The sequence below is a fragment of the Hirundo rustica genome, chromosome 1 (genome assembly GCF_015227805.2).
Source record: "Hirundo rustica isolate bHirRus1 chromosome 1, bHirRus1.pri.v3, whole genome shotgun sequence".
Lineage (NCBI taxonomy): Eukaryota > Metazoa > Chordata > Aves > Passeriformes > Hirundinidae > Hirundo > Hirundo rustica.
In genome coordinates, this window is record NC_053450.1 from 98,485,066 (window position 1) to 98,498,459 (window position 13,394).

A 13,394-nucleotide genomic window follows, 5' to 3' on the forward strand; every position below is an offset into this window, starting at 1 on the left:
GCATGTGCATGTTTGCCGTGCCCTGCAAAGCTGGAAGAATGTGCATAAGAATGTATGTCACCTGGGATGTACATTATGTTATGAATAGACTAAGAGACCAGCTTCAAGGTGATTTCAGCCTTTATTAAAGAAAAATAAACAGCCTTTATTAAAAGAACAGCCTAGGAAGGGGGAGGCCTGGCGCACGCCACTGCTGATGTTCCCGCGATGACTCAGGGGAGGAGGCAATCAGTTCTGTCTCTGTACGGTGGATCTGGGTCTTCTTGCCTCACGAGAGTCTCCAGGAAGATGCTTGCTGGCACTTGGTCTAGGGGTGCCATGCTGTTTGAGTGCAGTCCTGGTCATGGTGGTCTGATGTTCTTCTCTGTTTTCCTCATCTAAAGGTGTTTAGATCTTTATTGGTACTAGGGTTCATTGGTTTTAGGGGGTTTTGTCTGCTAATTTAACTTCCGCCAGGTACTAGGCCTTATGGGAGGCTCATGTTTGCATAGGAGATGATGCAATCTTCTGCCATCATGGGTACAAAGGGAGCAGCAGGGCAATACTCGATGGTAAGGGGAAGGGGGTATGAACTAGGGACTGATTAACTTACATAACTTATGAGACATTTACAGAACATGCTAACAAACAACTGTATAACTTAACATTGAAACAGGTAATTAACCTTTAGAAACTTTATTTCCTACACATTATGGTGCATTCTTGCTTCTGTTTGCTCATAAGATTCTACACTGATTGACAGATAGGCAACTATCTCTCCTTTCATGCTTCTTCCTAGATGTTTTTATACACATGTATCCTTAGCATAAGTTAACATGGCACAAACTACTGACTGCCCATGCAGCAGAGTTCTGGGTTCTGTCTGAAATGATGTCTTGCATTAAGTGCTTAGTATTTTTGGGTCATTGAATTTCTTTTTGCTAGGACGTATCTTTATGAACCACATAGAACAAGAGTTGATGACCTCTTGTCTCCTTCAGTGTCATGTGTTTTGCTTATCAGAGGTGAATCACTGCAGTGTTTATTATCATTTTTCCACTTTTTATCTTTTACTTGAGCTGAGTTATGGAGAGATGAGTTTCTGGTAGTCAATGAAGCCGCTGTTTACTAATAATGGTGCTGCAGTAGTGCTTAATTTTAAATGACAGGAAGTTTGTAGCATGAAGAAATTTTGATGCGTGTATAAGCTTTTCTCTGCAGCCTTACCCATTTGCTTCACTCTCTGTATATTCTTTTATGCCTAATAACACATGACCTCAGTCTACTGCTAAAGATATTTGTAAGACTAATTTTCTCAAATCAGCCATCTTTTACCACAAGGCTTATGCTTATTCAATAAACAAAGAAGGCTAAAACAATGTTTTGTTTCAACCTACAAAACCATAAAAGTAAGAATCTGTTAATAAATGTAGATAACAGAAAGGTTTTTACACATTTTCATTATAACCTACCATCATTGTCACCATGTCTCATCTGTGTACCCCACCTTTTCACTGTTAAAATGTTACAATTTGCATCTTTAGAAAAATACTAGGTTCAGGTGAGGAAATATATGACCAAGTGAAGGCAGAACACAGAAACACATTCAGTACTTGGGGCAGCCTGTTTCAATTACTATGACCAAGAGATGTATTTCTATCTAAATTTGCCAGTATGAGGAAGAGAAGGACTGTATTTTCCATAAGGCTGAAATTATATTGTTGCTCTCAGGTAATTCTAAGTCTTCTTCATGCATGAGGTATGGTGTTTGAATTTACCATCTCAAAACTTCCCTTGGTTACCTACTGTAGGAACAACATATAAAAAATTCATACAACCTTATATATTGCTTGGAGTTTATCAGCTCAACACAGAATTGAGCATTAATCAAAGCCTCCCTCTCTCTCTCTCTCTCTCTCTCTCAAAAAAAAAAAAAAAAAAAAAAAAAAAAAAAAAAGCAGCGAAATGAATAAAACTGATGTGGTTTAGCATCTGATTACATGTCTTGAATACCTTCACAGATCTTTCCTCTATCAGAAGTAAACATTTGGGGATGGCCCAAGATACAGTATCATAAATCATACTACAGTGTCTGCAGACAAAGGAGAGAGGAAGAAATCCTTTTTGCATACCTTATTAAATAATATTTTTTAAAAGCATTGAACTGTTACAGATGTTCCCATTTACTATGCTGTTCTGTGGGTAAGCACAGTCCCTCTGAAATAAGTTGTGAAGTGAGAGAAAAATGAAGCTTGTCCAACTTCTCGCCCACCTTATTTGTATCAATACACTACAAAACTTGTAGTTTCCATTGCACAGGAAAATTTTGGTGCCTGACTTGGGAGCTAATTTTACAGTGGTTAACAGTAAATTTGAGTTTTTAGGTAAATTAGAAGCAGAAATTGAAGTTTAAATTTATAATTAAACTAGATTAAATTTTTAAACAAAATTAAATAAAATTTTAAGCTACAGTTAAAAATTGCATTTTAGTTACATTTTGCAGCACAAAAAAATTTAATTTATGTAATATACTTTCTCCACAAATTTTTATCGGTCTCATAATTTTCAGCATGTGGGCCTGAGTGTACCATCATTATGAACTATCTCTAAGGGTTTGGAGATGCCAGTTTGGATTTTGCACCAGGCTTGCTTCCCATTCTTAGCATAATGTAAATAGGCTAGGAAACTAAAGTGACCTGCAAAGCAGCTGTATCCCATGCTTGATGATCTACTTGAATTTGGGGTAGAGTTTAGACCTTTTCATTTGCTTGTTAAACTAATTGGTTATAAGGAGTTTAGACTCCTAGTCTACTAGCTGTTAAAAATTGGGGTAAAAAGAATAGTTTGCCTGTTAATCATTGCTTATTGGGTATTTTTTTCAAGAATAAAGGGATTTTCTTACTTCAGTAGCACTTTGTTACATTTTAGAAAGGTTAAGGCATTGAATGTATTACAGGCACAGCACAGTTGGCTTTTGTTCTAATTAATACCTCTGAAACAGTGCTCCCATAGATCTGGAAATCCAAAAGTTTGAGCATATCAAGATCCTTGTTTAGTACTTGCATCACAAATCCACCAAGGTCTTGGGTTCAATCCTCATACTTCACTTAAGGTTTAGACTCTATGATCCTGCTGGGTCTCTTTCAACTCAGAATATTCTGTGATTTTGTTTTTCAATTTGGTATACATTTGATTGACCTTTTTCCACCGCAGCAATGTTTAGCTCAAGTTTTGTCTTGCTGTCTTTGAAGAGACTTTTTCTTTCAGTATTTAATAGTAATTGTAAACTCATAAAGTAGATTTGCTATGGTTTAAGCATAAAGCTGTCTTGAAAGCTTGATCATTACATGCCTTCTTTAAAAATCTTTAACTTTGTAGAAGATAAATTGTGGCAGAGAAAGAGATCACTTCTGGTTTGGATTATGTTGTTGGTAACATTTTTAGTATGTGGGATAGTCCCTGAAGGCTCCTCTGTTAGAAGTTAACTTATGGACTTTCTTTTTCCTTGTTGCATTCTTATGCTTCATGTTGGATTGAATCCCCTTGTTTCACAGTAATTGATAGGTCTTTTTAAACTGCTGTGTAGACATTGACATCTGGCCTTTCTGCAGTGCTAACACAGTTCTCTCCAGTGTTTTTTCAGCCTTCAAGACTTCTGCTGAGGTCTGTGAAAGGGACACTGTAAAAACAGCTTTGTGGAATTTTTCACTGTTTTTTTCACAACAGAGCCCTGTATTTTATTGCTCTGTGGGTAGAACTGGTTGAGCTTCTTAGGTCATGCTAGTTTGCCACTCCAGTTAGAGCTGTGGTAAGAAGCTCACTTGAAGTGCAAGCACTTTGTCTTTTCCTCTCTGTGTGTAACATACTTGTACACAGCAATGAATTCCAGCTTGTCTATCTGCAAAGTCTTTTAAGTATTGGTTGGTTAAGCATATATCCTAGTAAGTTTGCCTTTTGTTTCTTCAAACAATATGTAATTTTCTTAAACCACCTAAAAGTTTGTCATATCTTCTTGAATGTATAGATGTTACCTGTTTCCTCTTATGAAAGGGTTAGAATTAAAATGAATTGCAGATTCCAATAATCCTCCTAGGCAATAAATGAAGTTAAGTAAGTGAGAATCTGCCTGTGAAATAATATAGTTAATATTGCTTAAGCTATATCCAGAGAAAATGATCTTAACTGTTGCTCAAGTATTCGTGATTGAAATTCAAGTGGTTAATATCAGTTTTACAAGTTCAGACATTTATATTTCAGTGCTATAACAAGGGATCATGTTTGTAGCTAGTTGGATAATTTGCTAATAAACGAGATACAGCACTGTTATTGATAAACCACTGGAGACAAGATTTTAAGCACAGTGTTGTTTTCTTTCTAATAGTTACAAATACTTCTCAATAGTAGTTGAGGAAAGCAATGCAGTTAAAGAAACCAAACAACGATTAACCTTTAACCACTGACGATGCTTCTGTTAGCTGTAGCTTTTAGCATGGTGATAACCATCTGACAAGGCGCCTGATGTTGTTCTGATGCCAATCTATTGGAATGTTACTATTTGTTCATCAGGGAAAGCAAAATTACTTTTGTAGGGAAAAATTACTTTTCACATGGGAAAAGAGAGAAAGGAGAGTATACAAAATGCTTTCAAATAAATATGTGCTCCTGGGATATTTATGAAGCTCTGTCAAAACTTTAAGCTACATTATAATAACAAAAATTAATTTTGTAACTTTTAAGAAGTCTTGGCAACTGACACACTACACTGTAAAAAGTTCCTTTTAAATTAATGTCTAAAACATCTCTTACAGTAAATGAGGCAGCTTTGAAGTACCTTTTTGAAACTAGTGAACTAAGTAGAAGCAATTTTTTGTTCACTCCTTCACTTAAGCTTTGGAGGGGAATGTGGGGGGAAACGCAGCCCTGGAAAGCAGAATGGTTTTTCTGCCAAGAGCCACTGTGTGTCAGAAATGGCAAGAGAGGCTTCTCATTGGAGTGCCCGTAGCGGCCCCTGCTGGCCTATTCTTCTTATGGCACTGGGGGTGATCGCTTCAAAAATGAGAATCAGAAGAAACATGCTGCTTAACTTACTCCTCAAGAACAAAGGGAACTGCGAATATTTTCCAGCTGGTGTCAGCAAAGAAACTACAACTGGTATCTTTTCCCTGCCTTTGTGGTTTTGTAAAACAGTTTGAACATTCTTGTTTATAATCACTACAGACACAATAGTGAAGATTGCTTTAACAATTCTAACTGAAAAAAAAAAAAAGGAAAAAAAAAAAAAAGGCTTCTTAATCAGCTTGCCTGTTTTCAGCAACAGGTATACAAGATGATGAAGCAACAGGGAAAAGTCTCAGAAAGTTAAGTGTTGGGCAGTATGACAATGATGTTCCTGGGGTGCCATCATATAACAGGTGTGGATGGATGAAGTCTCCTGCTACTCACCAGGCTGTAATTCCAGGATCACAGGTTGCTGGAGAAAAAACCAAGGAGGTAAACAATGAAGAATTTTTCACTAAATTCTGAAGTAAGTGGCCAGTAGGAAGTCTTATGTTCTGTGTCCAGAATTAATGTGAAGCAGTTGGGCAGTTGCATCATGGCAATAAGAACAAGTAACTGCATTTACCTCAGAAATGCAATTCAGTGTTTAAGGATGTTCTTGTCTGTTCTGTGTTTGCATTTTTTCAGTGTCCCAAGATCTCTCTGTTGGATCAGAGATCACATTATATCTGATTACAGAAACCTTTTGTAATTTGATGAAGAATGCCCCACTGTGTCATAGGGTTAAGTGAAAATTATCACACTGTAATTTTGCTTTTTTGTCTTCTCTTAGATGATCACTGTACATTACCAAGATGAAATAGATGAGGGAATCTTCTCCACAATAAAAAATGGAAATGAGGCTGTCACATTCACATCAACTTTTCCCCTGTCACCAGAGATGACATATGGTAAAAAAAAAGTCTGTCTCTGTTTATATATTTGTTTGTTTGTTTTAATAGTACTATTGATATTTTAGCTGTTACTGAAGAGGAATTGCCTTTTTCTGTCTCTCCTAGTGACAGCACCTCCACTGTGTCATCAGCAGATTCCTTCCAGCCAAAAGGTCAGCAGCCCATCTGAGCTGCACAGAACCATTTCTGGTAAGGTACCCCTCTTTCCTAAATAATATGAAAATGAACTGTGTGTGAAGGCAACTAGCACAACAGTGGTTTATAAACAGAACATATAAATGGTGAATTTAGATGCGTGAGTCAGAGAAACAGATTTTAGCAGTCCTATTTTGGTCACACCAAAAACAAGTGAGTAATGAAGAATTAACAAAGAAATATTTAATGCCTTCCAGATTTTAACTGCCAACAGGGTGTCTCATGTTTACATTCATTGTGCAATTCAGTGTGGAGCAATTAGGCAGCTGCATCACAAAAATAAGAAAAAATGCAGCTCAGTGTTTAAGCCTATCCTGCTCTTGTTCTCTATATCTGTTTGCATGGTTTCAATGTTTCTCAATCTTTCTGCTGATATTTTATGCTGTGATGATGTGATGGTAGCATCAGGAGATTTGAGTTCTTTGTTATTTTAAGCAGGTTTTGTCTCCATCTGAGGAAAGTCAGGTAATATCTATGTTGTCATCTTTCCAGGAAACTGAAGCTGACAATAGACCTTGACAATAGCTATGCTCAAGTCAAGGAGATCCTTCACCAGAGGAATGGGTGTTCTGGAGGGTTTTTTTGCCATGATACAGTTTGTAAATGCACAACCATGGGAAAGTAGTTGGTAGTAGATGATTACATATTTAAAGAATTCATATGATCTAGCTATGATTTTTTATAAAAAATGATGATTTTTAATGCTTTAACTCTTTGCTACAAAAAATAGCAGCTAAACTACTGTTACCTGTCACCTTTTTTGTGCAAAATTATTTGAAAACACTAGGATTTAAAAGAAAAAAGTATTTCTGGACTGCATCAGAAAGTGCTGGACATAGCAGGAAGCTAGCTAATGTATTTAAAACCTGAATAAAAATCATAGGCATTCATTTTATGCATTACATAACGTTCAAATGCATCTATATTATGTATAGTTTTACTGCTTAGGCTATGACTGTCTTCTCCAGGAGGATTTTGATAATAGACTTTTCAAGAAATTTGATGATGGGTTTTGATGCAATAATAGTGTTTTAGTTTTAACTTTTAAAAAAAAAACCTTTATGTTTAATTTGCCTCACTTAATAGTTATCAAAAGCAAATAAAATCAACACAGAATAAAATCAGCTATAGAAAAATCTTCTGTCCAGTTCAAGACATCTCTTTATGGTTCTCCCTAATTCTAAGTAATTAGTGGCATATATCCTCCTGGGGACAACATCATCAAATCAACTATAGGTTGAACACTTTGTTGTTAAATGGTTTCTATTAAAGTTGCTAAGAGCTAAGACTTGCCCTGGAAAAAATATTTGGCTTTCAATATATTTCTCTATTTTGATTCTCCTGCTTAATTCTAAATGTTGTCATCTCTCAAATGCTGGTTTTAAATACTCAGCTATTCTTCCTTTGAGTGCCTGTTTCATAATGAGGCCCAAGGTGTACTGAATGCTACAGGTTAAGTGCTCATCTCCATGCAGCTTTGGTTTTAGCGGTAAACATAATGGACTTTGACATTAAAGGTGCTAGTTGTTAGTTAAAGGTTAAAAGTGTATGAGGTAGGTCAGCTAGAAAACATGAAGTTAAAGATACCTGTTAGCAATCATCTCTTAGAAATGTTAATTGCATGACTTTCCCATCAGAGCTCAGAAACTTCTATTCACAGTAAGAATCATACTTTAAATGTTTTAAAATTTTCTCTCTTCCCTTCACTTCTTCTATAGTATTTCGCCTGTATCTACAACATCTACTCTATCTACTTGCTTTTGTGTCTTCTAATTTTTTTGTCAAGAAGCACTTCTTATTTCTTCTACCAATCCCTAGTTCATGCCCAGAGCAAGAGTGTTATGTTTTGTGTGTTGAAGAGGCCAAGAATCTGAAGGGAACAGATGCAGCTGTTCCTGTGATTGAGACTACTTTAATGCACATGCCATAAAGGTGACTCTAACAGTATGCACTTTCCAAGAGTTCTTAACAGCCTCAATTTTTAGTACTTTCCCTTGCAGCTTAGCTCTTCTTTTAAATGCTTACATGGTCTTTATTTTGGTAAAAGTCAGGAAATACACTGACTTCTTAAGAAATTTTCAACAGTGTGAAGCCTTTTGAATCATGGACTCTGGAGTCTTAATTTCTGCCATTAAGATATTACCATTTTTGTCTCAGTTCAGGTCACTCTTGAATTCAAAATTGTTTTGTTCTGCACCTCAGCTTGCTGTTTATCTGCTTTTTAAGTTACCAGTGAGGATGCTGTAACTTGGTTACCAATTATCTAGATGTATTACTGTTTTATTTCCTTCCTGTTTCCTTGTGGAGAGTAATTAGCACTTACCATATCAAGGGATTCTGTTGTGCTTTTAGAAAAGTACAGAAGTATATATTTGAAAAGAAAAAAATACATGGTTTTGTGTATGTTATAGTCAAGAATTGCAAAGACATCCAGTCCTTACATATAAAAAATTATAAAATTCTCTCTTCTTTAAGTTATTCTTGTAAACTGTGTATCTAGCATCTTGAGTGTCTCTGATTTTTAACCTGTTTACCTAAGGACACAGTCTTTAATAAAGTCTTATAAAATGGAGCTCTTTTATCCCTAGAAATCTTTATTTTTCTTTCCAGGTTGTAATAAATGAACAAGCCCAATTTCGTAAATCAAAATTTAGAATTTTATTTCAAGACTTAAGTTCAGTCTCTAACAGCCACAATTAAAAGGAACAGCATTGAACCCCGGGGTTTCGGCACTGAGTGAACGCGGAAACAGATTCTATCGCTCCGTAACCCCCTCTGTTCACCCTGTGTGCCCAGAGCCGCCGGTTTTTATACAGTCTTTCGCTGAGATTGGACGCGACCTTAGCGCTCTTGCTTCGTGGTAGCTTCATTAGGTATTCATGTTCAGGTCCTGGGTCGGTTGAATAGGTTCTCGGAGTAGAACAATGCCATGATTGCCGGGTCCGGAGAAGGTTTGGAAATGTTAAATCGGGCCGGAACAGATAAGATATCAATCTCCTCTAAATCGTTCGATCGTTAGCACGCCCATCTCCGGGGAAGGCATGGCCAATCTCCCCATTTTCCCATTCTTTTAGTTTTGTTGGTTGTCCTGAGGCTTTTCCCGGCAGAGATTCTTTCCTTCCCCCAACCCCCGTGTCCCTCTCTTGCATTTTTTGGCCTTTGTTAACCCTAAACACACTTTAGGTTCTACAGATCTTAAATCTGACCAAACGCAGATCAACTTTATATTACATATCACCGCATTTCAACTCGAATTAATTACATATCACATTACCTAACACGAATTAACTTTAGGTCACATATCACACAGGTGAAGCCACTTTGTTGGGGAAAGTCAGTCTAATAGTGTTAGCATTACATTAGCAATGCTCCAACTCTTCATTCTCCCTGTACATTTATTGGTGATGTCCTGCCTGCAGAATTTCTTTTCAGAGCCTTGTTCTTTATCAAGCAAGTGTAAATCTAACTTCTCTCAGTCTGTATGCATGCAGTCAATTTTGTGTCAGCACTGCTGCTCCAGTGATCACTTGCTGCCATGGTTTTGTGGCCCTTTTCTTCACTTTACGTAGCTTGAAAGTAATATAGGACCCACAGAGTTCATTCTGAATTATCTTTGAAAGACACCTTGTTTCTTGAGATGAATCTAAGTGGTCTATAAATTGACTAGTTTTATAAATACCCCTCAAAAAATAGGGCTGCTCCAGATAGAACCCAGATACAGCTCTATAGAATATCACAATAGCTAATGTATATTTTGTGGGAGGGAGAGTCCCACACATCAGTGAAGGAACTGAAGCTCTATTTGTAGGCCGTTTTGAAACTTATAAAGGCTCTTTTGTCTCAGACAGCAGACAGCTAATTCAAGTCCATTTGTATATAGAAGTAACAAATAAAAGTGTAGGAAGCTCTTTGCCAGGGGACTGAATGCTGGCTAGCTGCCCTGTCACTCTACCCCTGAGGCTAGATGTGAAGAACTGCCCCTTCTTCAGCCCTGGTCAAAGCATAGACAGGAGTTTGCAGAAGGTCTGCATTCACAATCAGGCACTGTGTTGCAACAGAAGGCGGGGATCTGTGGACCAAGAGAAGATTGTCTATAATCCTTTATCAATGTACTGACAAAAAGAAGACACGATACAACTCTTTTCCATCTTCTCTGAACAGCCTAACTAGACTTGTGTTGTTCAAGCAGTGCAAATGATGGAATGAAAGCTTTGCTGCCAGTATAAGGAATCTCTGAGTCTTCAACCATATGTAAACCCTTGCCTTTTCATCTCTTCCATGGAGCTTATCCTGTGTACTGTACTCAAAGCTTCTGTATGAGCTGCATCTATTCTAAAAATTCTTAAGAAGGCAGCTTTTCTCTTGATGCCATTGTAGAACTCTTTAAGACCACACACTAGGATATTTCCACAATTTTTCTCATACAGACACTGTTTTTATCTGACAGAGACATTGTAGTCCTAAATTCCTCTCATTGACTAACACAGAGTTACTCTATTTCATCATCCAGTAGAGTGATAAGTGTTTAATATATGTATTGGAAGGCAAACCTAACAGCCTCATTATTGCATGATTCTATGTCTTGGTTTTGAAAGACAGTTGTCTGCCAAGGAAAGCTAGAGCTTCCCTTGGAATGGAGAATGTAAACCACCTTCCCTCCAATTTATTATAATTTTGCAATTAGGGGCTTTCAGGCAAAGATATGGGAATAGGAGTAACAGTTCTTTACTTGGAATATTAAAAAAAATTACAAATGTAATACAAAAAATCAAGCAAGCAAGCAAACAAAAATCCTTGGAAAAAACCCTGACAGAGTCAGGGATACAATGTGATACCCTGTTGGCAGGGTGTTGGAGGCAGTCCAAATAAATCCTCCTGGAATAACTGATGAGGTTCTGTGGAGTAGAGATGATCCTGTAGAAAGTCCAGTGGTGGCTAAATGGGTCCAGTCTTCCTCTGGGATCCAGTGGAAAAACCGGATACCTGCTGGTCTTGAGTCTCACTTTTTATCTAGCTAGGAACAGTTGGCTCCCCCCTCCACACGCGCCACCGCCCCCCGCCCCCCGGGTGGAGCATCTCACAGTGTGATGATGTAATGTGTCATGCCATTGTTGAGCCTTAATGGCCCATGATCAGAAGATGTCCCCCTGGAGGGTGGAGGGGTGGTGAAAGATAAGAAACTTTGCCCCACCTGGTTTTAATGGCTGGGCCATTATCAGAAGGCATCTGCTCCACTCCCTCCTGGAGTTACAAGAGATAAGGAAAAAACATCTCCCCAACAGCTTTCAACAGATGAAATAGAATACACATTTTTTGGTTACATAACCCAAGACATTCTATTACCAATTAGAATTGTATACTGCTGTGGTTTCATAGTGTTATTCCAAGATTTTGATTTCTTCCAGTCACTGAGTTACAAGGGAAATGATACATACTGGTTAATTTTTTTAATTTAAAAATGTCAGGGTTCTAAACTGAGGGTCTGTTTGGGAATAAAACTGAAACAAATTTGCAAAAGGGAAAAATTCCCTGTTTATGAATGGCAATTTTTTCCCCACAATGTGAAAATCTTTCATATAATATTCATTTATACCTGTCTTTCTCTCCTCCTCTTACCTGTTTATGTAAGTTACACATGTCCAAAGCAAGTAATAGGTACAGAACTTTTCCAGATCTGGGATCCATTTGCTTACAACATCAGTGCATCTACTTATGTGGATGGTTATCATAAACTCCATCCTCCTGGAAACAGGTGCATTTTCATTTTTGATATTGCAATTTTTGTGTTTATATATATATTTTGATGCTTTGTTCGTTTTAGTGGGTTTTCATTTGTTTGTTTGTTGAGACTACCAATGAAAAATAAAAAATACCAGTAGAGAGAGGAAATTTATGATTTAATGCAAAGCAGATATACCAGATTTCTGTTACATTTTCCATTGTCCTGCAATTGCCTTTGACATATTTATTTTCTGGCTGAATACAGTGTTCATCTACACAATATTTTTATAATTAAACACCTAATGTTTCTTACTTGTTATAAAATACACCATTTACTATTGCATAAGAAGCCTCCATAGGCTTCAAGGAGCAAGGAGGAAATGACCTGGATTTCCTTTGGGATTCTACCAGCATGAACTTAATGAGGGCTTCCAGAAAAACCATTTGGAATGCTGTAAAGCAAAATCATAAATGTTCAGAGACCACTTCTTGGTTGTTGTAAGCCCTGAAGTCAATATAATGTACCATGATCTATCACACTTTTCCATCTCTGGGTTACTTTCATTGAGAAATTCAGCTCAGTAGGACTAATCTTTATACAAAGTTTTTATTGCAGGACGATACGTTTTCAAGTCCTCATTCTCACAGATCTCCTTCCCTTTGTGCCACTGATTATAATACAGTTCTTAACATATCTTTCAAATACAATCATGGAAATGTTTGGCCTGTGATGAAATAAGCAATGCTTATTACCAGTGATTTCACTCTGGTAATCCAAATTCACCACAAAAGTGATAATATTCCATCTCATGTGCTGAAAAACGTAACCATTTAATTTCGTTTATATCAATCTGGTGGAAAATATCTCGTAACAGTAGGATAAAATTGAAACTGGAAATAACCTAAAATACTTGTAGTCTACACCTGCCTTTACTGAGTGGTATTAACCAAAATCCTTACAGTTTAATTGTCTACAACTGAGCTATTTGGTAATCAGCTGTAATTGAGCTCCCCCCCGCCCAGTTTGGCTTAAATTTTCATGGGAGGAACTCTCCCAGTCTACACTGCTTAACTTCCTAAAGCTTTCGAGATTAAATGATTTAGAGTTTAATCCATTTAAACTCTATTTAAATTCTAAACTCAAATTCCATTTGTCCATATATGGACAGACTTTGTTTACAGCTATGTTACATGTTTCTACAGAAAACTTAAAAAAATCTGTACATGTTTTAGGCACTTAGTAAACATTCTAATATGTCATTGATTCAGATGAGAAAGGAATATAATTATACATAACTGAATATGAAAAGCTAAGGTGTGCCAAGTCCATGGCATATAATATGTGATGGTAAACCAATGGGACAATATAAATGTGTGTTTTCTTTGGCTGATACATTAAAGCTGACAAAATAGGCCACCCTTGTTACTGGATTTTCATAAGAAATTCATTCTCCAGAATATACTCTTTCTTCCACTGCTTTTGGATACTCTGTGTTCATAAAATATTCTGGAACAACAATACATTTTGTTTTGTAGCCAGTGTTGTAT

The 13,394-nt window shown here is 36.9% G+C and overlaps 1 protein-coding gene across 4 annotated transcripts in view; it reads left to right on the forward strand.

The window, feature by feature from the left end:
• Nucleotides 1-13,394, forward strand: part of TNS3 (tensin 3) — a 238,915-nt gene that overhangs the window by 169,480 nt on the left and 56,041 nt on the right. For 2 of the 4 annotated variants that reach the window (XM_040081081.1, XM_040081257.1), the window contains 3 exons: nt 5,276-5,469; nt 5,810-5,927; nt 6,036-6,119. In XM_040081081.1, the coding sequence (XP_039937015.1) occupies nt 5,276-5,469; nt 5,810-5,927; nt 6,036-6,119 (396 nt within the window). The remainder of the gene's footprint in view (nt 1-5,275; nt 5,470-5,809; nt 5,928-6,035; nt 6,120-13,394) is intronic. The other 2 variants (XM_040081145.2, XM_040081154.2) reach the window with 2 other exon arrangements.